We start from the raw sequence: 24,101 nt of genomic DNA, 5'->3' as shown, positions 1-24,101 counted from the left end.
ACTACTTTGTTAAGACACACATATCCAGAGAAAATGGATCTATAACCTAGCCACGTTGTAGTAGTATTTAAATAGAACAAACGAAGCTTGTCAAATTAAACAAGTGGTCACGACTTTTCCTGACACCATTAAATGATCATACAAACAATCTCACTTTTCTCGCCATATATTTCTATTTCAGATTCATGTAAAAGATCTATGCATTTTCTTGTTTGTTTTACCAAACTTCTTGTACGTAGTTGTATTGGTTGCTTTACACAAGATCGCTTCCTTTCTCTTTTCACACTCCGACGATTGTGTTGTACGTACCATATACAGCAAAGAGCAATCCGCAAATCACGATGAATACATCGACGGATTTGCCCCATACATTTAGTGAAGGACCAAGCAGCGTGAGGTGATAAGAAGCGGGCAACACAAACGATATGAGTGCACACAAAGTACTTCCAACAAGAGATGCAAATGTACCAAACCCTGGGACTAAACTCGCGATTGCTGCAAGTCCTACCACCAAAAGTGTCCTCGTCACAAAAATTGCATATTTTGAGACTGAACCTGTTTCGTTGCTGTACCCATGATGATGCTTCCGTTGAAGGCAATCTATCCTCTTCAGTTTCTGCTCTATGATCTCGTTAAGCGGATGTACCATGATCGGAAATGTAAACGTCAATCCCACACATAACCCAATCTGGTTAAACCAAACAAAACAGAAAAACGTGTTTTATCAGCTTACATGATCAACAAACACCAAGATGCCAAAACATATTTTTCAAAGGATACACAAGCTTCAACACAAATCTATTCAAAGGGAAAATCATAAGCAAGAACAGAGCATATGAATCTATAATCATAAAAGAAATGCGAGTTCACATTAAGCAGTTTTATACCTGGACAGCAATGGCAGACCAATTATTAGGGAGGTTAAGTGTGATGATATCCTTTGTTTGATCACCATAAGCCATATAACCACAAAAACCGAACAACACATAGACAAACGTAATCCCAGCAAGCACTTTAGCTAACAACTTAGGGAAAGCTTCTCTATCCTTCATAGAACTTTCTAAAGCCAAAGTCATTGCAAAACCTTCAAAACAGAACACGGCAACTCCTCCAGCAAAAGGTAAACCACCAATGGTAGACGAAATAGCAGTTCTGTCACTAAACGAGAAGTCTCCTTCAACCACCATCTCCACGTTCTCTTTCACAACGAAACACATCGCTATGATGTTGCATATATCAGCAAAGATACTGAAAGGAGAGAGAGCCGATAAAGAAGTGATCCAGGACAATCCAACTTCGATTGGAACCAGGACCAAGATGAAAGAAACCATACTCAACCCATACGAAGTGAATATAGAAGACAAGTTTCGACCTATGAAGACTAGATACGCTACTGATCCACCACATTGAGCGGTGAAAATGAGGAACTCGGTTAAGTATCGACCTTTTGTTCCCATACATTTGAAACCTAAATCACCATATGTTTTCGATTCTTCTTCTCCTTCTTCCGATTCTAGCTTGTCTCTGCACTGAATCTGCAATCGAAACAATCCAAATTAGATTTACGTTGTTGAGATTTAAGGATTTTGGGGGAGAAAAAAAAAAGATAGAAAGGGAGCTAACGAGGAGGAGCATGCAGTAATAGGTGGCGAATCCGACGATGATGACCCCGAGAGATCCGGCGAACCAACCGGCGATACGGAATGCGTATGGGAGGCCAAGGACGCCTGTACCGACGATGGAGACGATAATGTTTCCGAGCGTTTGAAGAGCAGAGGTTCTGTCGCCGCCGGTTGTTTCTGACGGCGGAGAATTTATCAGAGGAAGAGATGGATCACCGTTCGCCGCCGTCAGGTCTTTGATCGCCATCGCCGAGATTTACTCTCGTTTTTTATTTATTTTCCTTTTTTTTTTTTTTTTTTTTTTTTTGCAAAGATATTTTTCTCGATAACATTGGAGACGTAAGAAACATTGCCGCCGCCATTTTTATAGGTGACAGTGAGCACCCGCCCAAAGATTGATTTCTCGATCTGACGTGGCACCACAGCATCCTTACATCTGGCACGTATGTACCACGCGCTCCGTCGATGAGATAGATAGATCTGTGCAATTTGGAAGCCAGAGGTGATAGATAATATAAGTAAAAGGAAGATGGAGAGAAATTTTAAAAAATATCCACTGATTTGTCTGTTCTTTTATAAAATTCAGTTTTCTGACATCATAATAATTGGTAGTTAGATCTAAAAAAAAATAATGATTATATATAAGGGGAAAAAAATTATGCAAAGTTTTGACGTGTCTGCAACAACTGAAGATTAGATATGTCTAGTTATAGTATAATTCTCTCTCGAACCCCAAATTACATGTTTGTGTGGTGTGTACTTAATAACTTCAACTAGGATAAGCTTTCTGAATTCTTAAATTCAAATCGAGATTAATTTTTTAGCCTCCAGTTGGGGAATCAAAGTTTAACTATTTTATACCACGAAACAATATAATTCACGTACTGTTAATATTGATAAGAGTTTGTTGTTATACATTAATACTCTATCACATATTGTGAAATTGTCAATTATTTTGTAGAGAAGATTGTACATATATATTGTCGCATATGAAGTTTTGACTGTTTTGTGTTCTACTTTACTTTAAAGAAGAAAATACCGTTGTGTTAAACAACTCTCAAGTTATAACTTAACAACTAATAAATGTCAGAAGTCAGCTATAAATAAATTTTGCGTACGCGTTTGTGAAGAACTTAATATATAGTAAAATACTTGTATATGGTACAAGATTCTTGTAATTTATTGTATTTTATAGTTAATGGATCTTGTAAACTAAACTATATCGCATCATGGGAATATTATATTGCATGTGCAAACGCTCATACTAGAAATAGAACAGGTTCTCCTCAATTGTCACAATACAAATAGGCGCGATATACATTATCACATCAAACAGTGACATTGTCGCATTCAACATGTGAGATTACACGTCAGTATTTCTCCAATTTGTCCCACCTCATTTGACCTCTTGCCTTTTACTAATCATCATTTATAGGCTTTGATTTTTGACTCGTTAATACATCTTAGTGAAGAAGTTACGTCTTAAGCTTTAAATTGGATTTAAACAAAAGGTTAGATTTAGAAATGTCCGAATTCTTCGGATAACCAGGGTTGAGTGTTTTACCACCTTGTGTCTAAGGCTCTAAGCAATTGTATAAGACTATATGTATCCGGTTATGTGTAAACCGTGTAAATTAGATTCTATACCGGTCAAACCGGATACTACACTTCACCATGTAAGAATACGAGGAAAACGAAGATGAACCTTACAATAAACACTTATCTCGTTAAATTGAACATCAACCTGGTGTTTCGTAAATTTACAGGTTGATCTTAGGAGAGCTTTAGGGAGAAGCATGAACAGAACCAGCGTTCGAATCTCACCATCAACAAGAGGTAAGAGACTAGTTTTACCTTGCTCTGGTCTATGGTCCAAAAAGACTATCGATTACCAAAAGATAGTAATAGAGCATCAGTCAACGTATCTAATAAGTATTATTGCCCCCACATTAATGGCTAAACTTTGCTAGATTGTTCTCAGTTAAAGGACGCACGGAGACAATGTGGGTGATAGACACAACAAATCGCATGTATAAGCTTTCTTCTTGGCCCAACGGCTAAAGCACCCATCTGCTTAAGCTTCTCCATTGTCAAATTCGCCATCTGAAACTTATTCATCCTCTGCTCTCTCAACATCCTCTCAAACTCTCTTCCCAATCCTATAGATCCAACCCATTGGTTCATTCCGCCTGCTTTCTCAACCTTCTTCTCCAGATTCAACACTCTCAGCTTCTCATTATCCATTACTACTGAGCTGCACATCACTCTAGGAAACCTTATGGGCTTGTGGCCCGCACGGCTCCTGTGAATCTCCATTCTTCTATCCGGATTCTTTCTACAATCTTGCAGTGATCTTCTTGGAGCTGAAGCTTTCCTGGTTGTGACATTGCGACCAATAACTATCTCTGGTTTGTCAACTGAGGTGAAATCAGGACAGGTCTCAGATTCCACGGCGTGAGCATGAGTAGTTTCGTGAGTAACCGCAACCAGGTCTCTCAGCTCAGTTTGTGGCTGCGAAGCCGCATTCTTCTGCAAAGTGCAATGTTCAATTACAGGAAGGGAAGGTACCACCGTGTGGAAGAAAGTAGCTTTCCGCGTCTGTTCTCTTATCTCAGCTTGTGATTGAGATGTTGCAGGTTCAGTTACAGGAAGAGAAGGTATCACAGTGTGAACAAGAGTAGCTCTGCGTGTCTCCGTTCTTGACTCAGCTTGTGATTTAGAAGTTTCAGGCTTGTGCTGCAAAGTGCACTGTCCAGGTACAGGAAGAGAAGGAAGTATTGTGTGAACAAGAGCAGTTTCGTGTGTATCCACTTGTGATTGAGAAGTTGCAGGCTTCTGCAAAACGAATTGTTCAGGTAATGGAAGAGAAGGCATCACTGTTTGAAGAGGCGTAGTAGTTTTCTGCGTATCCGCATTAACATCTCTTTTCTCAACTTGTAACTGAGATGTAGCAGGCTTCTGTAACGTGAAGCGTTCAGTTACCGGAAGAGAAGAAGACAGCACTGTGTGAAGAGGAGTAATTTTGTGGATCTCTGCAACACAGTTTCTTAACTCAACTTGTGATTGAGAAGCTTCAGGCTTCTGCAGAATGAATTGTTCAGGTAAAGGAAGAGCAGGTACCAGAGTGTGAACAGGACTAGTTTCGTGCATATCTGCAATAACGTCTCTTAACTCAGCTTGTGAAACCGAAGTTTCAGGCTTGTCGAAAGTACAGTCTTCAGGCACCACAGTTTTATCACAAGTACTCTCTTGCGCATCCTCAACGCTGTCTCTTAACTCAGATTCTAACTGAAAAGTTAATGCAGGTTTATCCAAAGTGAAATCTACAGGAGGAGGAAGAGAAGGCAAGACAATGATGATTCTCTGCTTTTTGACAAAGACCCAACCGTCTTCTTCTTCTTCTCCATCAAAACCAAACTTGAAAGGACCAGTCTTGCTCGGTTCCAACTGTCTCGGCCTTAGCCTTGCCATCATCAGACCTGAGATTATCAAAACAACATTGAGCTAAAAAAAAGGCAAACCAAGTTTCAATCACAGAAGTACACATTTGCTATCACAAGGAAGAACGCATAGAGAATTAGAGAAGTATGCTTCGAAAGACACAATCACAATAAGAAGAAACCAATTTTGTGTAAAACCCATCACTGTGTTAAACCCCATTTTCGAAGAATCGAAGCAAACAGAAGAACAATTTTGTAGTGAAGTAAACCAATTTCAGAACTTGGACTCTTCGTATGAATCAGAGTAACAGTAGCACAATTTTATGAAAGTGATTTTTAAGAAATTACAATCGAAACAAAAGACTAACCCAGTAAATGAGCGACGAGGAATAAACAAACCCTAGAATACAAAATCTTTTGTTAGCAGATAGAGAAATTGAGAGACCGGAAACATTTCGGAACAGAAGAGGGTGCTAAAAGCTTCAAGGGACAAATGTCAACGAGTCTTACCTACCCTCTGCGAGTGAGTGACGATGATGCTGACTCTCTCTCTCTCTCCGACCGGAGCTAACTCTAAAGGTATACACAATCCCAATATTGACTACCTTGTCCTTAACTATTACTAATTACAGTTTAAATATTTTGTTTGTTTGGCTAAACATATATTATTTAATTTTAAACCAATAATAATTCATAATTTTAAATATTTTCAATGATTATTTTTCAAAATTTACAAAACATCAATCTTTATTAAACAGAAGGGGTAAGAAATTAGAGAAATATTAAAAATACGCATTTTGATATTTAAAGGCTAATTTAAAAAGCCTTTTCTTAACCGCTCAAAATGGTTTTGTATTATCAATTAAGAGTTGAGGTAAATTAAGAATTTTATCTTAAAATTTACATTATATAAGACTATATTTACTTTAAATATAGATTAAAAACTAATTTTAAACACCATTTTACTTTGAAACAGATAGAAAATATATGTTAATAAATCTTCTTATGCTTTTTAACTTATTAATGCAAATCATTTTATTGTGATCAAACTTGTAAGCTTAGTAAGATAATGAGATTCTAATTATCAACAATATGAGCATAATCAAAAAAAATTATAAATTATTCAAATAAATAAAGTCGATTTGAAACTACACAAATCCTTTTTGTACATAACAAAACCAATCTAAGAAAAAACCCCACAAATTTGTGATATGGGAATGTATTTAAACCATGATTTTAGAGCATTTAATGGAATTTAGGAAAATTGGAATTTTAACAAAATTTAGGGAAGTTAATATGATTTTCTGTAAAATTCTTTCACATCCCGCTTAAACCATGAGATTTAAATTTCTGTATTTTTAAGTAAATAAATTTTCTCAATTCCTCTTAAAATTTATGATTGAATAACATAAAATTTGTAAATTTTATATAAATCACTTAAAATGTTAAGTTGAATATAGGACCACAATTCTAGAGTTGCAAGTCGCAACAAATCAACCCTAATGTAAAAGATTTAAAAAAAAATTAACAAAAAATATTGTGAATAAGTTTAGAATAAACAAATCAACCAAACCAATTTTTTACTGGTTTGTATTGGGCTTCAAAACATTCACATCGTCAAAAAGTATCCAGTAGGTATAATAAATATTAAGGAGATCATGCCGCCATGTATTGTTTTTTCGTAGGTTTTTTTTTATGACTAGTTCTCAGAGTCAAATCAAATCTGAACCGTCGATATTAAGCCAATAGCCCAATCCTGAACGTTGGTTCATTAAGAACATCGTCTCCCTCGTTTAAACCAAAAATAGTCTCTCTGACAACCAGAGAGAGAGAGAGAATCTCAGAGACAGAGAAGAAGACACTCCATCAAACGCCTTCTTCCCCGTTTATTATAGCAAAAAAAAAAAAAAAAAATCAAACAAATTTGATATTACGAATATTCCTTTTTTATTTTTTTTCCTTTTTCGTTTAAGCGATTAATAAATAAATTAAAAAAAACGGAGAAGGAGAAGTGCGCGCAGAGATATTGATTTTGGTTATTTTCGATTATTTTTTCCTCTCCGATTTCTGAGTCGCCAAGGGGTATGTATGGTTTCCCGATGTTCTTTGTTCATTTCTTCCGATTGTAATTTCACGATTCCGAGAATTGAGTTTTTTTTTTTTTATTGTTGTTGTTGTTGTTGTTGTGGTTTGTCTCTGCAGAATTGGCTTCAGCTTGATGTTTATCGATTTAGGGCTTTAGTGCGATTTTAGGTTTCTTTCTGGTTGGTTGGAAAAAATCTCTGGGAATTGGAGAATGGAGACTCCTCCGATCAAATGTTGTGATTGTGATTGTGATTGTTCTTCACAAGGTTCATGGAATCGATCGATCAAGAGAAGACACGACGAATTAGTAGTCAAGGATCAACGTTTCTCTGTACCGGAGCTAGACGACCTTGACATGTTCTCTAATCCCAGAGTCCATATCGAGAACGAATGTGAACTACTACGCGAGACCGTTACCAACCAACAGGAGACGATTCAGCATTTGTACGACGAGCTCGAGAAAGAGCGTAACGCTTCATCTTCAGCTGCAGATGGAGCTATGGGTATGATTCAGAAGTTGACGACTGAGAAAGCTGCTCTCCAGTTGGAATGTACACAGCTTGAGCGTACCGTTAACGGCAGAGTGAACTACGAAAACGCTGAGATTGCCGCACTGGAAGATGTGGTCTATCAGAGGGATCAGATTATTCAGTCTCTTAAATTTGAAATTCAGGCTTATAAGCATAGGTTGATGAGTTACGGGCTCACCGAAGCAGAATCTGGTGGTGACAAGAGCTTGCTTACTCGTTACCCGAGCAGCTTGATCGACACTAATTCTGAGTTTGACTTCCCTACTTATGACTACCCTCCTCTTAAGTGCAATATAAACGAGAACCAAGATCCTCTGGAGGCTGATATCTATGTTGCAGATGATGAAAACTACCCACCAGCTGATTCCCCTCATGGCCGAGAACATTTGAAGACTTTGGATCGTAGACTAAGCCAGATGGAGACTAATCCCAGCTTTATTCCGTTGAATGGTGATTTCTCGGGAGCGAGAGGGAGGGATGTTTCGGAGAAGGTAATGGTTGGTGAGAGTCCTAGGCATCAAAGACATGTTAGGAGGATTTCTCCCACTGGTTCAAGTTCACATTTGGGAACATCTAAAGAACTAAGACCTGATGTTTTTGTTGATTTCCCAAGGTATGAAAGCTACAGCTCTAAGAAAGTGGAAAATGCAGAGAACAATAATCATACTAAAGATGACTCGTCAGAGATAGGAGATGACATGAGTGATAGAGTTTATACCATTGATTCTGTCCATCACAGCAGTGTGTCTTATAGTGGCGGTGTAACTGAACAGAAGCTTGAGGATGGCACTTGTGATAGCAATGTGGTCTTATCGAGAGAACACGCAGATCTTGGTGATCCTGATATAACAAAACTATACATGAGGCTTCAAGCACTGGAGGCTGACAGGGAATCAATGAAACAGGCACTTGTCTCTATGAGGACTGAAAAAGCTCAAATGGTACTGCTGAAAGAAATTGCTCAGCATTTGTCAAAGGAAGTTGTTCCTCAACGGAGATTGCCTCTGCGTAAAGCATCTATTGCTGGGCCATTGTCTTTCACGCCGGTCTTTAAGGTGATTGGAAGCAACTTCTTTTAAACTTTTGTCTTGTTTTCTACTGTTCTCACTCTCTAACTTGTTCTTTGGATTATTATCCCTATGCAGTGGATCACATCTTTTGTTTCCTGGAAAAGAAAGGCTCGTCGAAGCAAGTAAGTAACCTGTAACAAACTTTGGAAGATTTTATCACAAAGAGTTAGGTGGTTTATAAAATCAAACCGTTGCTCGCTTGCATTATAATCTAGTCTTTTAATATATCCCAAAAGCAGGGACACTGTTTCACTTGATAGTTAGAAATCACTGTTGAATTCTAGGGAGCTGCTTCTGAAACTTGCGCTCGTCTCTAATCTCTATCCCAATGCAAATGTGCAGATACATGTTTGGAATGTCAGGAAACAACGTGGGCTTGCAAATGCTTCTAGAAAAAGTCCCTCGGTCACAAAAATGGCGATGTCTTCTTAGGAGCACGCAAGTGTGAAATAAATCCAGCACTTTCAAACAAACTAAATCACTCTCATGACACTCTAGAATTCGAAGCACATAATGTCTAATACTGATGGATTGGATTGCGAGGTAACATTTGTATGCCTTTCTTCAACTTGGAATTGGATTCTCATTCTTTCTTCATTGTGATGTGCGATATTCAATCTGTTTTCCCCCAATACTTCAACTGTTGTATAATAGAATTGGGTTGAAGAATGATATACCTCAGAGGCCATACAATCTTCGTATGGTTTCTAACTTGAATTGTTTCATTCATGGGTTTCTTTTTTCCAATATTTTATAGATCGATTCATCACAGACTGTGATTCACAGTAAGTTCTTTACTTCTTTTTGTGGTTGTGACCATCATAAGTCAATTACCACGTTTTTTTTCCTTTTCTTTTGCCTAATATGTTTGTATTTCTTAATACAACAGAAAGTGATCTTAATTTAAAAACTAGGAACCAGTAAATAAACTAAACAAGTACAAATCAAAGCACAATAATACTTCGTTACAGGTGAGCCTCCTTACTCCAAATGACTCAATTCCCATCTCCCAGGATTCCTTAATTTGTCCTCTCCTTTTTGGTCTATCACATAGACTTAAAAGAAGACAAAAGTTGAAGCCTTGCGACACATCCATCCATCAAACAGTAGCAGCAATAATACTGGTGAATTCATCAAATGCACTGGGTGTAAGGGTAAGCACATGATCAAACCACTCAACTTTCCCCCAAATTTCACAAGTTGCGCTGCTGCTGCGCCTTTCAAGCGCAATCTCGGCACACCAAATCTTCTTCTTACCGGTATAAATACAGATCGTCTGCCACCACATAACAGCTAGCTTTCCACCAAAATTAGCCAATCTAAAAACATAATCACGACGAAACGTGGGTAGTCCAACCAAACCCTGCAAAACTCTCCACCTTCGTGCCTGGATGTCATACCATCTGAATGATTCCGGAGAAGCCGAGTACACAACGTTATCTCTCTGGCAATAAGAATTAGGAAGCATGCCATAATACATTGATCGATTAGAGAGTACGTCCCATTTAGCTTCCTTGACATCGTAAACAGCCATCGTTTTATCAGCCACCACATGTAACTTTCCGTCAATAGATGCGCTGTGGCGGTCAAACATACCGACTGTCTGACGGCATGGGAAGGGCTGAGGATCCCAAGCTTGTGTTTTTGGGTCGAAAAGCGAGAACGAGTTCTTCAACAACTTCCAATTACTATTGGGGATTGGGATTGAAGCCAGAGCATACCCACTGGTTGTTGTTGTTGATGACTTATTCTTCTCCTCCTCCTCATCATTGTTGCTAGTTAGGGTTTGATGATGATCAGGTTTCCGGCAGAGGTTGAACCAACGAAAACCAGAAAAGCAGTTGAAGCACGCATAGAGACAACTCTCGGTGGTGCCCAAGAGTGACCTGACCTTGTAAAGCTCCGGTGAAGCTACGAGAGATCGAAAGCTCTTCGATACGAGGGATAGAATCGGATAGTACAATCTTGAGACGCGTGCGACGATGCTCATTGCCAAGTCATCGGGAAGTGAAGGGATTAGGGCCGATTCCGGCGTTGACGGCTTCTTCTTCTTCTTCGTCTTCGTAATCGTAGGCGGCGTTGTCTTCTTCTTCCTCTTACTCTTCATTTCCTTGATCGACCTCTCCTCTCCATTTGAGAACATACTGTACTCTCAGTGGGAAATAATTTAGGGATTTTTGGGTTCCCGCGGCTGGGGGTGTGTTGTTTACTCTTAAATAGAAGAAGATAACACCTTTGTTGGGCTTTATGGGCCGTTACAAAATTGTATTACTTTTTATTGGGTTCCTTATTCTCTTGAGTAGGTTTTGAGGTTTTTTTTCTTACATGCGTTTGGATATTGGACCAAACTTGCCCAATACCATATAGCAATTTGATTTTTTTTTTTTTAATTTTTTTTCGGAGAGAATCTTTCAACATATTGAAGGAGAGGAAGACTGAGTAAAAAATATTACATTTATTATTATGACGAGAATCACTTTTTTTTTTCTCGTTTATCTCCCAAATGGATGGGCTGAGAAATATAATTTTGATCCAGTTACAAAACAGGTTAATCGAAAAAGTTGCCGGAAAAAGGAAAAAAGCTCGGATCCTGCTAAAACAGTTCAGGCGTTTTATCTAAAAATTTATTATTCATCGGATCACTTAATAAAGAGAATCATCAGCATTGAGATTTCAAGACTGTCACACATCTCATATTTACACCAAATTACTGTCACTAACCAAGATGTGAAGAATCTTTTTTAGATTTTTGCAAATAAAAGAATTCACAATTCAACTTTTGATTCTCCAGGAAAAAAACACTGACTATGAATCATAGTAGCTTAGAGTCTCAAGGAAAACTATCATAACATCCATAGTCAGAGCATCCATTAATTAATCCATAGCATGAGAGTGCACATTCTTTGAATTGAAAAAAAATAAAAATAAAATCAGTTATTAGGTGCATCATTTCATTGACAATTAAAACATACACGTGTCATGTGTTTAATAATGAATAATCTTTGTCTAAAAAACATATGTTAGTGGAAATTCAAAGCGTTGACAAATCAACAAATCTTCAGTCTCTCCTCAAGTAAACGGAGCCGCCCGCCACCTCTTACCTCCACCACATGTTTTTCTTCTTCTTCTTCTTTACTAATAAATAATAATATTCTCTAGTCTACATATATTATCATTACAAACTCATACGTTTTCTCGTCAAATGGATCATGAAGAGGAAGAAGAGGTCGAGATCCCTAATTACTTTATCTGCCCAATCTCACTTGAGATCATGAAAGATCCTGTCACGACCGTTTCTGGCATCACTTACGACCGCCAATGCATCGTTAAATGGCTCGAAAAGGTCCCCTCCTCTTGTCCCGTCACGAAGCAACCTCTTCCTTTAGACTCCGATCTTACTCCTAACCACATGCTTCGCCGTCTCATCCAGCACTGGTGCGTCGAGAACGAGACTCGTGGCGTCGTTAGAATCTCTACACCTCGAGCTCCTCCTGGCAAACCTAATGTCGTCCAGGAGATCAAGAATCTCAAAAAGTTCGGCCAAGAAGGTAGGAACCCGGTTATTTCGAATAACATGGTTATTTGTGTGGATTTATTTTGGTTCGGTTTGGAGCTACAAAATTACAAGTATATCGGTTTTGGATTAATAAATAATATCAATGGATTTAATAACTATTTCTGAGGAATTTAAAAAAAAAAAAAAATTTGATGTAAACTTTAGCTATAGCTAGAGGTCCAAAACAAAACTAAATTACATGTTAAGGTTAGATCAAATTAAGTTCAGCACGGTTATCGGTTTAAGACTAACAATTTTGGTTTGGTTATTTAAATCGTACAGCCTTAGGAAGAGAAGATACGTTGCACAAGCTTGAAGTTTTGGCTATGGAGGGAAATAACAGGAGATTGATGTGTGAAGCTGGCGTACATAAGTCTTTGATCTTGTTCGTAGTCAAGTGCACTAGCGAAGAAGATGAAGAGGGACGACGTCATATCAAAGGGCTAGATGAGTCTCTTCGTCTTCTTCACTTGATCAGTGTTCCATCGAACGACGCAAAAACAATCTTGATGGAAGACGATCGAATCATGGAATCGTTGACTTGGGTTTTACACCAAGAAGACTTCTTCAATAAGGCGTACACAATCTTGCTCTTGAGGAATTTAACTGAATACACTTCCTCTCATATAGTGGAGAGATTGAATCCCGAGGTTTTCAAAGGGATCATAGGGTTTCTCAAGGATGTAGTAAATAGTCTTAACCGGACGAGCCCTAGCGTGAGAGATACGGTACAATCATCAAGGCCTAGCTTGGGAAAAACGGAACCATCGAAACTTGATCATACTTTGGTCATCAAACAAGCTGTGACCTCCGCGCTGATGATTCTTTTAGAGACTTCTTCGTGGAGCCGAAACCGATCGATCCTTGTGGATCTCGGTGCGATTTATGAACTCATAGAACTCGAAATAAGTTACGCGGACGAGAAGAGAATTACAGAACTTATGTTAGGAGCTTTGTCTCGTTTATGTTGTAGCGCAAACGGTAGAGCCGAGATCCTTGCTCATAGGAGCGGAATCGCGGTTGTGACAAAGCGGCTACTGAGGGTTTCACCTGCCGCAGACGATAGAGCTCTCTCTATCCTAAGCATTGTCTCAAAATTCTCGCCAGAAAACATGGTTGTGGAAGAGTTGGTAAACGTCGGCACAGTAGAGAAGCTCTGTAACGTTCTAAGACTGGATTGTGGTCTGAACTTGAAGGAGAAAGCTAGAGAGATACTTAAAGATCATTTTGATGAGTGGAAGAAGTTTCCATGTATTGATATGACTCTACTTACTAACCTTCTAAGCTCCTCACCCAAAGATCAACTCAACGAGTTTCACTCACGAGTTGGTGTTTAGCTTTCCTCTTGTGTACTCGGATCAAGAATATTTATAATCTGCCGGACACAACACATACTTAGAAACACAATTAAATTAAATACTCACGATAGAGATTTCGATATATTCAAGTGTACGCATTCAATAAATCCTCCATCGAACTATTATATCAAAAATAATGATGCATAGAGCTAAGCGATACAGATATATACTTGTCAAGATCTGATCAAGCAAAAGTAATTCCTTAAGTGTAACCAAAACCACTCTAAAACTTCTGTTTCACAGATTGTATAGACAGACATAACCAACAAGAAATTCTAATTGAAATACACACACCCAATAATAGCCTTCTTAACTCCAAAACCAAAATTCAACAAAATCGAAATTAGAGGAGAATCCCACAAGGTTGGCCTAAGAGACAGAGCTTATCGCCTTCGCATTCCACGGCCACGACCTCCACCGCGTCCTCTACCCATTGCACCTGCAGCATCTCCCTGTGCGCTCTCCGACTGCAATTTACAACAATTATCAAAACAATATATACACATTATCACAACATACAAAAGAAAATGACAGCATGTGTTATATACTTTAGGGTTCTTCACAGTTTCGTCCACACTTAGAATGAGGCAAGCCGCTTCAGTCGCAGCATTTATTGCGTTGATCTGCCAGAACAATGGAAATCAAACTATCAATAAACTTTTCAATGGCACAACGACAAGACAGTGGAATTTAATAGAATCTTGAAATACCTTCACAACTGCTGGTTCCCAGACGAAGTTAGCAAAAGAATCTGCTATTCCACCAGTATTAATGTCCACTCCATAAGAAGCTCCTTCACCTGTTATAACACAGATATCATGAATGATATTAAGCAGCTGCCCATCAAAAGATTAATATATCAAGCTTGTGATATAGTGAGAGAAGGCTCACCGCTTTGCATGGCGTGTTTTTGTCTTAGTTTATTTAAGACATCAGTTGCATCAAATCCAGCATTGTCACATAACTGTCGTGGAATAACCTGTAGTACCACCACAACCAGTGTGAATTTAGATATTTGTGTATCATATGTAAACCAACAAATTTCAGATCCCGGGGGTCAAAGATCCTTCTTAGTTGTTTACAAAACTCCTATTATACAAAACAAGCGAACAGAAAATATGTGTTCTCTGTAATGCTTAATAACACAGAACACTCCGAAAACTCCTTTTCTTTATATGCCCATATAAGTCAGAATTGTGAGAATTTCAGAAATTAATAGGCACAAAAGAACAATATCCAAGCCAACCAGGAAGTGTACCTCCAGAGCCTTTGCATAGGAGTTGATGAATAGCTGTGACTTCCCAGCAATTGTTCTAGAATGCTGCCTCAGATACTTGCTTATCTCCATCTACAACCAGGAGGAAGGATTCAACCCTACATGCAAAACATAATACTGAACCAAAGTGAATGGAGGACACTTACATCTATAGCTCCACCTCCAGGAACAACAGTTGAGTTCTTCACAGCTCTTCTCACAATCATAATCGCATCATGTAAACTCCGCTCAGCTTCTTCGATGAACTGCCATTAATGTTTCAAAGGAATTCATATTTATGCTGATTAGTTTATATTCATGAAGCTTCCAATATCTGACGTATACCTGATCAGCTCCACCACGGAGGACAATTGTTGCTGTACGGCCTGAAGGGCAACCACTGAATATGTTAAACCTCTCCCCACCAACTTGTTTTTCCTCGAAAATCTCACAAGTTCCAAGAACCTGCATAGATTAAAAACAACCTTTGATTCAGATGAATGAAATCAACAAGTCACTGAAAGCTAGTAAGCCTATCCAATAGCAAGCAAAGAAAATCATTTTTCACGGGCCTCATCTATTATGTTGTTAACACTTGTCTGAACTGTTCCTCCAGCTGCAGCAGCCACACGGTTAAGATCTTCTTCTGCCACACGACCAGCACAGAATATATCACGATCCGCAAAATACTGCAACAAAATGCCAAGTAAAACACATCAAGCACTCTTGAGTAATACGAAAATGAACACCAAATTGCAAGGTACCGTAGTGAACAATATCGATTGACAAAAGCAAACTTATTCATAGGTTTCTGAGGAAAATACACTAACAAACGAACATACAACTGCAACTTTGAAGTGTTGCTCATGCTTAATAGTCTTATACTGAGAATTGCAAGAATATTAACCTACCAATGTAATCATGCTTTTAAGTTGCCAAATGATTTTACAAGAAATACAGATAGACGTCAGTATTCAGCCTGACTATGCAAGCACATCCTCCAGTAGATGAGAAGAATAGAAAAAAAGATATCAACAAACCTGAGTAGCTAGATCACCAATAGCCAGTCGAGAAAGAACAACTTTTGCTCCACTCTCAACACATTTGTCTAGCTTGTCATAAATGATATTCCATTCTGCATCAACTATTGACTGGTACTGTGATGGATCTGACAGCCTGTGAACAAAGGGTGGCGCCAAGTCAAATAAGGCGAAAAGATGCTTCATTGTAGGGGGAAAAAATCAACATAAAGAGTCAGAATGCCAACCTAATTTCAGCGTTTTCTTTCTCAGATTTCAACTCCAATTCGATGTTAAGCAAGAGAATTTTGGGGCTAAGAAATTTCTTTGGCTGTTGCTCAAAACCCGCATATGAGAATGTCTTTTTGAAAGCTACACCATCAACGAGGAAAGAGTCTCTCATATTGCCACCAGGAACCTGCAGAGAAAATCATGACATTAGCTTAGATGCATCATTAACCTGGCTTTACAGTATAGGCACAAATGGGATGTCAATAACTTGACTTGGATCTTGAAGAATCTCAATCAAAGACAACATGTTATAGAAGTCAATCATATGGACCCTGTAGCACTAAGCCAATTCACACTTCCCCGAATCTAACTGGACTTAGGAAATGATGCAATGAATAGAGGCAGAATGCAGCAGATAGGCATTTGTGGTACAAGAATGCGACTAGAAAACTGCTTGTTAACAAGAAAATACTATCTTAACGGATTGCAAAAGCCATATAGAAATCCATTATTGTGTAAAATTGAAGTCCAACAATAAACAGAACATATAATTAGTTTGGACATAGATAAAAAACCATGAAACATTTTTTGACATAATATGCAAAGTCAGTTTAAGACATTCCCACAATTCCTAAGAATGAAAGAAACACAACAGATTTGAAGTATAAAAACAAAAATGAGTTTACCTTCTTGATCCCAATAAGATTTAGCCTGTCGTCATTCCCAATAGCCATTACAGCATCAACAACCATTGTAGCAAAAAACTCCTTTTCCCCACCAATAAGCTTAGATGAAAGAGTAGTAGCAGCGCATTTAGCCAATAAACCTTTCTTTTCCTCTACACTCTTCCCCTCAATGCTAACAGCGAGTGCTTTAACCTTCTCAATTGCCTACATCAATAAAAGAGTAGTGATTTTAAGGTGTTAAAAGATCCAACAATTAAAAAAAAGGCTTGTAATTGTACTAACGAAAAGAAAAAGTACAAACCAAAGTGCAAGCAGTGCGGTAACTCCTGATTAAATTCTGAGCGTGAACACCATCCTCAATAAATGGCTTAGCCTCCTTCAAAAACTCTGCTGCAAGAAGAACAACAGTAGTTGTCCCATCACCCACCTATAACCAAACAACAGAACATTCAAAGTTCATAAACTAAATCACGCATTCTAAGATCTGAATACTGGATCGGACTTAATTTAAACAGTGGAGATCCAAGATTTGGATCAGTAATTAGCTCAACATCAGAATAGGGCACACAAAATCCAATTGGGAAAGTTTTTTGAAAAAAAAAACGAGATTGGGAAAAAAAAAAAATCGAAATCAAAAAAGACCTCAGAGTCTTGGGATTTGGCGATATCGACGAGGATCTTAGCAGCAGGATGAACAATATCGAGGAGCTTCATGATGGTAGCACCATCGTTGGAAATGGTGACGGATCCTTTATCGTCGTGAATGAGTTTGTCCATACCTCGTGGCCCGAGCGTGGTTCGAACCACATCTCCAACCGCCGTGCAAGCGTTGATGTTGCTCAGTAGCTGTGCTTTCCCCTGAGAAGTGTCTGTACCTTCCTTCAACAGTATGATCTGCGGTTGCTGCTCACGAATCCAAACCAAAGTAGCGACGCGTCAGTCAGTGACTTAGACATATATGTATGTAAAGTATAGAGAGAGAGAGTGTAGATGCGACTTACCATCATCGACGCCATTGTCGATGCGTGAAGAGAGCTTCGTAGATTTGAAGAAAGTGAGAGAAATGGAGCAGAGAGAGAGAGAGAGAGTTAGGGTTTAGGTCTTGTGTTATAAAGGAGCAACTAGATCGACCGATGTTCTTAGAACCGGACCGGCCGGTTGAACCGATAATTTGACCCAAAACGCAGCGTTTATGGCCCCGACAAACAAACCCCTCTTTTGGAAAATTATAAATTAGCTAGTCAGAAATTTCTCCTTTAACTTAGTAGAACCTTCAAGATTTATTCGTCTTTTAAAAACTCTGTTTTAAAAACCATCCTGAAGATTCACTTCAGAGATCGTTATCGGGATAAAAGTGCTTTCTGTTGTTAATTGAATGATGCGATTACAAAGTTTAGATAGACTACTAAAAGAATCTATACAAAGATCTAAAACAATATATCTACAACTGAACAAACTCCGAAGCTTGTGGAACAACAACTTGTAACTTCTTGTTACCTCATTATCCGTTTAATACATCCCCGTTATAGTATGTTTATCAAAATTCCTAAGTGTTTTTTTGCCGAATCATATAACTTGTCCCTTTACTTCGGCTCAAAGTACAAACGAAATTGTAATTAGACTAACTCATTCACAAAACAAAAGGGTGAGAGATTGAGAATGACCGAGTCATCACATGCTAAAATAAAGGAGAAGTTAGTTTGTGGCCGGAGAGAAAGCTGCCTCTTAAGGATGATACGGTGTACCATTCTCCGCGTCCAACAACACTCCTCACTTCACCTTTCTCTCGGTGGGTCGCTTTTAGAAACATTAACATAAGTGATAGCAGACTCTGAGATATATATTTGACGATTAAAACAACATTGTTTGACGATATGAGAGACTGTTCTCATAATTAGTTAGTTTAGTTCGCATTCTATCCATTATGAGATTATTATACAGAAATTGCTGTTGGCATAGATTCGTTGAGAGATTGTTATGATTATGATTGACATAACGACTACAGACCATTAACACTTGAATAATAACATGTTTGCTTTATAAATTGTTGTTTTATATATGTATAGACTTTTAACACTTGAAATAAGAGAAGGGATTTTTTGGGAAACCACCAAGACCACACACAGTGAAAACGCGGGCAGCAGATTTCTGTAGCTTCGGAGACTTGAGCACAACAACGCTCTTGAAAGTAACCGTGTGTATAATGTTCAGTTAAGCCTATGCACCATTGCATGTCGCTTTCAAGAGTATGACCACCAAGGCAATGGAAATCAATGGAATCATCTTCATGTTTTTTTCTTTCTTTATTTTTCCAATTTAGTACTAAATGAAATTGCAATTTGTTTCCTTCCATACGGGACAAGGCACTAGACACGCTTTCACTTTCAACATCACCTTCCCTTCTCCGCCATTGCTACTTTCTGAGAAGCTTCCAAGTCAACCCATAGAGACTTGCTTATTTGACCTCTTCTGCTGGCTTACCTTATACAATCCTCCTTTTGGACTTTTCAATAAAACCGTCTTTGTTGATTCAATCAGTACGACTTCTCTCCTCCTTCCTTCCTTCCTTCTTTTAAGTCTTTTCCTTTTTGTCTTTCGTTTTCCGATCTGAAATCTCTCTCGATTTTGATTTCTTCAATGAACGATTTGTTTTCCAGCTCGTTCTCACGCTTCCGCGGCGGAGAACCATCTCCTCGCCGAGACGACGGAGGAGTTCAGATGGCGAATCCCGCGGTGGGATCAACCGGCGGTGTGAACCTCGACAAGTTCTTCGAAGACGTTGAATCTGTGAAAGAGGAGTTGAAAGAGCTAGATCGGCTCAACGAAACACTCTCTTCCTCTCACGAGCAGAGCAAGACGCTTCACAATGCTAAAGCCGTTAAGGATCTCAGGTCTCAAATGGACGGCGACGTTGGAGTCGCTTTGAAGAAGGCCAAGATGATTAAGGTTAAACTCGAGGCGTTAGATCGCGCCAATGCTGCTAATCGTAGTCTCCCTGGCTGTGGACCTGGCTCTTCCTCCGATCGAACCAGGACCTCTGTCCTCAACGGTCTCAGGAAGAAATTGAAGGACTCTATGGATAGTTTCAACCGTTTGAGGGAGCTCATCTCGTCCGAGTATAAAGAAACTGTACAGCGGAGGTACTTCACCGTCACCGGCGAGAATCCTGACGAAGGAACCCTAGATCGACTTATTTCCACTGGTTCGTTTACTCGTTTCTTCCATTCATATCACTTCCAGATTCATCTACAACTAGAACCATCATCTAGGTTATATACATACTGTACTTCAAGCCTTACTTTGAGTTTGGATGATGAACAACTGGTTTCAGAATAACTGATTCAAGCCTTTGTGAAGAACAATAACTTCTGAATTTTGCATTAGTCTATGAAAATGGATTTGTAGCAGGAATTGTGCTACTTCTTAGTTGCTTAGAGCTGCAATTGATATCTGAGAACTAGACATGTTGTTACTCTTTGACATATTGGGCGATTTTTGCTACTGTTTCTGTTGCAGGAGAGAGTGAGAGATTCTTGCAGAAAGCAATACAAGAACAAGGAAGAGGAAGGGTGTTAGACACCATTAACGAGATTCAAGAAAGGCATGACGCTGTTAAAGACATCGAGAAGAACCTCAGGGAGCTTCACCAGGTGTTTCTAGACATGGCGGTGCTGGTAGAGCACCAGGGAGCTCAGCTCGATGACATTGAGAGCCATGTGGGCAGAGCCAGTTCTTTTATCAGAGGCGGAACTGAGCACCTACAAACCGCTCGGGTTTACCAGAAGAACACGCGGAAATGGACATGTTACGCCATTATCATTCTCATCATCATCATTATAGTTGTGGTTCTTGTTGTTGTTAAACCATGGAACAGCGGAGGTGGCGGCGGTGGTGGTGGTGGCGGTAACAGTGGAGGAAGTCAACCAACTTCAGGGACACCACCAAGTCCTCCTCAGGCGAGGCGTCTATTGCGTTGAAGTTGAGTTTCGTTATTTGCAAATATATTCTTTCTTTGAACAGCTTTTTAATCAAACCAGCTTTGTGTTTCTACTTTCTAATGCTGGTTTGTTGTTAATCTCCCTTTGATTTGATTTTTTTGTGAAAGAAATTAAAATTTGGGTTAGATGAGAAATATTTGTAGAACATTCTCTTTGTATCTATGTTTGCTATATGGGTTATTTTTACTTTGTGATTTCAGGGTTTATCGTTTATTGTTCTATTTGATTGAAGCATTTCGAACCAAACAAGGTTCTAGTATCAACCGGTAACACAAAAACTATACAGAATTAGTCTTAGGCATTTTCCAAGTGAGAGCGTGATACTATATCTAGAATTTGGTATTAAGATTTGTTCTGCTCTCTGAGAGAGAGGATCACTCTTTCGGTTGTGTTTGTCTTTGTCATAACACATTTATTTTGCTTCCAAAGCTTTTCAAAGTAATTAGTTAGTGATCCTATACGTCACTTCCTATATGTCCTCTTTCGGCCATGAATTATTAATCAGTTGCGGTGTCAACAGCGACGACCTTAGCGAGGAACGATAATAGAACAATGAGGATGTCATATTAACATAAAACACATCCAATTTTATAATACATAGTAGAACAATATATGAAGTCAACTAAAACGTCTTAAACTGTCTAGTGGCCTACTAGATATTTTAGACACTAGTACCGTTCAACTACACCTCAGCATTCCAGTTCCAGGAAATTCCTTAAAACTATAACTATGAAACTACGGAAGTACAGAACATAGAAAGGGTCAAAACAGAAAGAAAAAAATATACTGTCTAGAAAACTGTATAAATGGTAATATAAAACATAAGATGAAAAAATAATAGTCAACTTCTTTTTGTACATAATATGGTAATATATTTATTTATTTATCTGTATGAAAATATTAAAATGAACCTTAAATTGAAGACTATGTATAGTCAACAATTAGTTTCGAAAATAATTGTCAAACACTACCAATTAATATGATTCACAACAATGAAAATAATGTGGTCAATATAAGTATTAGCATTAAATATTGATAAAATAATGAATTAAATTAATTTCCTATATTGATTATGACCACAAATTTGGAAAGGAATTCAATTTGAATGTGCAAATAATTTAATTCCATTTGAATTCCATTTAACAGCACAACCACATAGATATTTGAACATGTTGGTTGTTTGATCCGGGTTTTAGTTTTGGTTTTTAAAGAATAAATAATGTAAACACCAAACAAAATCTAATATAGTATGGTACAATTAAAATTTAGCTTTGAATAAAGTTCTTAATAGATTGTATTTACTCCTTCATTTTGGTTCAAAATTGGTTAAGGCTGATATTTTTAAAATAACGATTATAACCAAACCAAAGGAATAATTTCACTTTTTGAGTTGATATTTTTAAGTTGATCGAAAAGGTTCGGTTTAACTTAAAAGCACAATTAACATTCCATACTTTTTACTAGTAATTACAATTACATCTTTCTTACTATTTTTAAAATAGTAATCAGTTAGTAGCCTTTAATTTTACATCTTGAATAATCATCCATCTTCTCTCTTTCTTTTGACTAGCTAGTATTGGCATCTGAAATGTTCTCTCTTTATATCAACTCTATGTAAATGAGTTCACCATAAACCCAACATTATATAAATATCAAAAGAGTGATCATGCCAAGAAAAAAAGTAAAACTTGCACGGATAGAGAATAACCAGTCAAGAGAAATAACTTTGAAGAAAAAAATAACAACATTACAAAAAAAAGTGAAAGAACTAACCATATTGAGTGATGTAAGGGCTTGTCTAATCATTTCTAACCCTAATGAAGGTGAACCAGTGGTGTGGCCATCTCTTGAAACGACTCATGGCCTTCTAGATCGTTTTTTTGCCTTACCAAAGTTCCTGAGAGATAAATATGCGATGACTGTCGAGTCATACATAGAAGAGGAGACAAGCAAAATTCAAGCTAAATTGACTAGGGTTCATAACGAGAAAAGAAGGTATGAAACTGATGAGATGATGAATCAGCTACAAGAACGTCATATAAATATCGCGGATCTTAACTTGAGTGAGAGATATGCCTTGTTATCTTTCTCAAGAGAAAAAATCCTATCTTATAGGAGACATCTAAACGAGCAATTTCCTCCTCTTCCAGATCTAGCTACCGGTGTTCCCATTTGAAGTGCAAGTCGAGCCACTTAATACCACCATAAATGATGTTTTTGTAGGAAACAATCAAGATGAAGCAACAAGAAGAATTAGCATTAATGCTTTAATGGAGAATGAAAGTCATTACTTAATTGATCAATGGGTTTCCCCACTCAATCCACCCATTCTTGGCATGGATCCAAACCCAAGAAGCTATTGTCCATACCAAGGAAGTAGTAGCAAAGGAAACCATCATTTGGAAATGGATCCAGTTTGTCCCCAAATGGTGACTTCTTATGGTTTGCTTGGATCAGTCTCTCCACCTTCACAACATCATAATATGAACGTTAATCCGATGATGGTTATGAATCCACCAAGGCAATATCCTTTTGATATCATGAGCTGTGATGTGGGAGTAAACGAGGAAGGAAATAACATTAGCAATTCACAGTTTTACATGAGCAACAACATCATCATACCGACTAATGCTGGTCTTCATCAAGAACCCCAAATGATGGCTTTTGATGGTTTACATGGATCAGTCTCTCAACCTTCACAACATCATAATCCGATGATGGTTATGAATCCACCAAGGTAATACTCTTTTGATATTATGAACCGTGAGATGGGGAGTAAACGAGGAAGAAAATAACATTAACAACTCAAAATTTTACAGGAACGACAACACTATAGCGACTAATGATGGTCTCCGTCTAGAGCCACCTCCTAATGGTCCTAATGGAACAATCACTGGAGAGAATAATGTTGATGCGACATTGTTTAATATCAATAATTGGTTTATGTTCTAAGTTTGATGTGCATTTATTTTAAATTTGTCTTTTTAATTTCTTTTATGGATCTTTAAAACATTTTTATCTTTTATTTAAAATATTGTTAGTGTGTTTAATATTGTTGGTTTGTTTCGTTGTTTTGGAGTTATGTATCTTCAAATTGTTTAGATTTTTTTTTGTTTATTTTTGTCAAACAACTTGTTTTCATTCATCTAGAAGAAACAAAGTTACATGAAGCCAAGAGTACAACTTGTTTTCTTTGTTTTGGAGTTATTTATCTTCAAATTGTTTAGATTATCGTTTTTGATTTCTAAATT

General features: G+C 37.9%; 7 protein-coding genes and 1 pseudogene across 10 annotated transcripts; 4 read left to right on the top strand and 4 right to left on the bottom strand.

The window, feature by feature from the left end:
• Positions 1–23: 23 nt before the first annotated feature.
• On the bottom strand, positions 24–2,301 carry LOC104775938 (amino acid transporter ANT1). The gene is made up of 3 exons (XM_087493285.1): positions 1,624–2,301; positions 888–1,535; positions 24–688 (listed from the first exon to the last, which is right to left on the bottom strand). Exons 1-3 carry the CDS (start codon positions 1,867–1,869, stop codon positions 281–283), a joined length of 1,302 nt encoding a protein of 433 aa, XP_087349411.1. The 5' UTR covers positions 1,870–2,301; the 3' UTR covers positions 24–280.
• A 1,027-nt stretch (positions 2,302–3,328) lies between these two features.
• LOC104775918 (uncharacterized) lies at positions 3,329–5,670 on the bottom strand. Of its 3 annotated transcripts, XM_087451302.1 has the most exons (3): positions 5,573–5,639; positions 5,431–5,462; positions 3,329–5,101 (listed from the first exon to the last, which is right to left on the bottom strand). In XM_087451302.1, exon 3 carries the CDS (start codon positions 5,094–5,096, stop codon positions 3,600–3,602), a length of 1,497 nt encoding a protein of 498 aa, XP_087307428.1. In that variant the 5' UTR covers positions 5,097–5,101; positions 5,431–5,462; positions 5,573–5,639; the 3' UTR covers positions 3,329–3,599. The 3 variants fall into 3 exon arrangements, with proteins under 3 accessions (XP_087307428.1, XP_010498187.2, XP_010498194.2); XM_010499885.2 differs by lacking the exon at positions 5,431–5,462 and having other exon boundaries at positions 5,573–5,670; XM_010499892.2 differs by lacking the exon at positions 5,431–5,462 and having other exon boundaries at positions 5,577–5,664.
• A 1,065-nt stretch (positions 5,671–6,735) lies between these two features.
• On the top strand, positions 6,736–9,536 carry LOC104775908 (myosin-binding protein 7). The gene is made up of 4 exons (XM_010499875.2): positions 6,736–7,144; positions 7,265–8,732; positions 8,823–8,869; positions 9,090–9,536. The coding sequence occupies exons 2-4, from the start codon at positions 7,359–7,361 to the stop codon at positions 9,193–9,195; spliced, it is 1,527 nt and encodes a 508-aa protein (XP_010498177.2). The 5' UTR covers positions 6,736–7,144; positions 7,265–7,358; the 3' UTR covers positions 9,196–9,536.
• Positions 9,537–9,846: 310 nt separating this feature from the next.
• LOC104704453 (F-box/kelch-repeat protein At5g51250 pseudogene) lies at positions 9,847–10,854 on the bottom strand (annotated as a pseudogene).
• Positions 10,855–11,762: 908 nt separating this feature from the next.
• LOC104775899 (E3 ubiquitin-protein ligase PUB24) lies at positions 11,763–13,743 on the top strand. Its single transcript, XM_010499863.3, has 2 exons — positions 11,763–12,295; positions 12,586–13,743. The coding sequence occupies exons 1-2, from the start codon at positions 11,950–11,952 to the stop codon at positions 13,638–13,640; spliced, it is 1,401 nt and encodes a 466-aa protein (XP_010498165.2). The 5' UTR covers positions 11,763–11,949; the 3' UTR covers positions 13,641–13,743.
• A 99-nt stretch (positions 13,744–13,842) lies between these two features.
• Positions 13,843–18,256, bottom strand: LOC104775890 (T-complex protein 1 subunit eta). The gene is made up of 14 exons (XM_010499852.3): positions 17,854–18,256; positions 17,495–17,755; positions 17,154–17,279; positions 16,853–17,056; positions 16,184–16,353; positions 15,957–16,092; positions 15,489–15,605; positions 15,262–15,381; positions 15,084–15,182; positions 14,920–15,009; positions 14,553–14,640; positions 14,372–14,460; positions 14,210–14,284; positions 13,843–14,128 (listed from the first exon to the last, which is right to left on the bottom strand). The coding sequence occupies exons 1-14, from the start codon at positions 17,866–17,868 to the stop codon at positions 14,045–14,047; spliced, it is 1,674 nt and encodes a 557-aa protein (XP_010498154.1). The 5' UTR covers positions 17,869–18,256; the 3' UTR covers positions 13,843–14,044.
• A 754-nt stretch (positions 18,257–19,010) lies between these two features.
• Positions 19,011–21,044, top strand: LOC104775874 (syntaxin-121). 2 transcript variants are annotated; one of them, XM_010499841.3, is made up of 3 exons: positions 19,011–19,389; positions 19,510–20,054; positions 20,369–21,044. In XM_010499841.3, the coding sequence occupies exons 2-3, from the start codon at positions 19,571–19,573 to the stop codon at positions 20,827–20,829; spliced, it is 945 nt and encodes a 314-aa protein (XP_010498143.1). In that variant the 5' UTR covers positions 19,011–19,389; positions 19,510–19,570; the 3' UTR covers positions 20,830–21,044. The 2 variants fall into 2 exon arrangements, with proteins under 2 accessions (XP_010498143.1, XP_010498135.1); XM_010499833.3 differs by having other exon boundaries at positions 19,134–20,054.
• A 2,076-nt stretch (positions 21,045–23,120) lies between these two features.
• Positions 23,121–23,802, top strand: LOC147949540 (uncharacterized). Its single transcript, XM_087463747.1, has 2 exons — positions 23,121–23,587; positions 23,670–23,802. The coding sequence occupies exons 1-2, from the start codon at positions 23,121–23,123 to the stop codon at positions 23,800–23,802; spliced, it is 600 nt and encodes a 199-aa protein (XP_087319873.1).
• The last annotated feature ends 299 nt before the right edge of the window (positions 23,803–24,101 follow it).

Source organism: Camelina sativa, chromosome 1, assembly GCF_030686135.1.
Source record: "Camelina sativa cultivar CO46 ecotype springtype chromosome 1, ASM3068613v1".
NCBI lineage: Eukaryota > Viridiplantae > Streptophyta > Magnoliopsida > Brassicales > Brassicaceae > Camelina > Camelina sativa.
The sequence above is the reverse complement of the archived record's forward strand: the minus strand, read 5'-3'. Positions and strand labels throughout refer to the sequence as shown.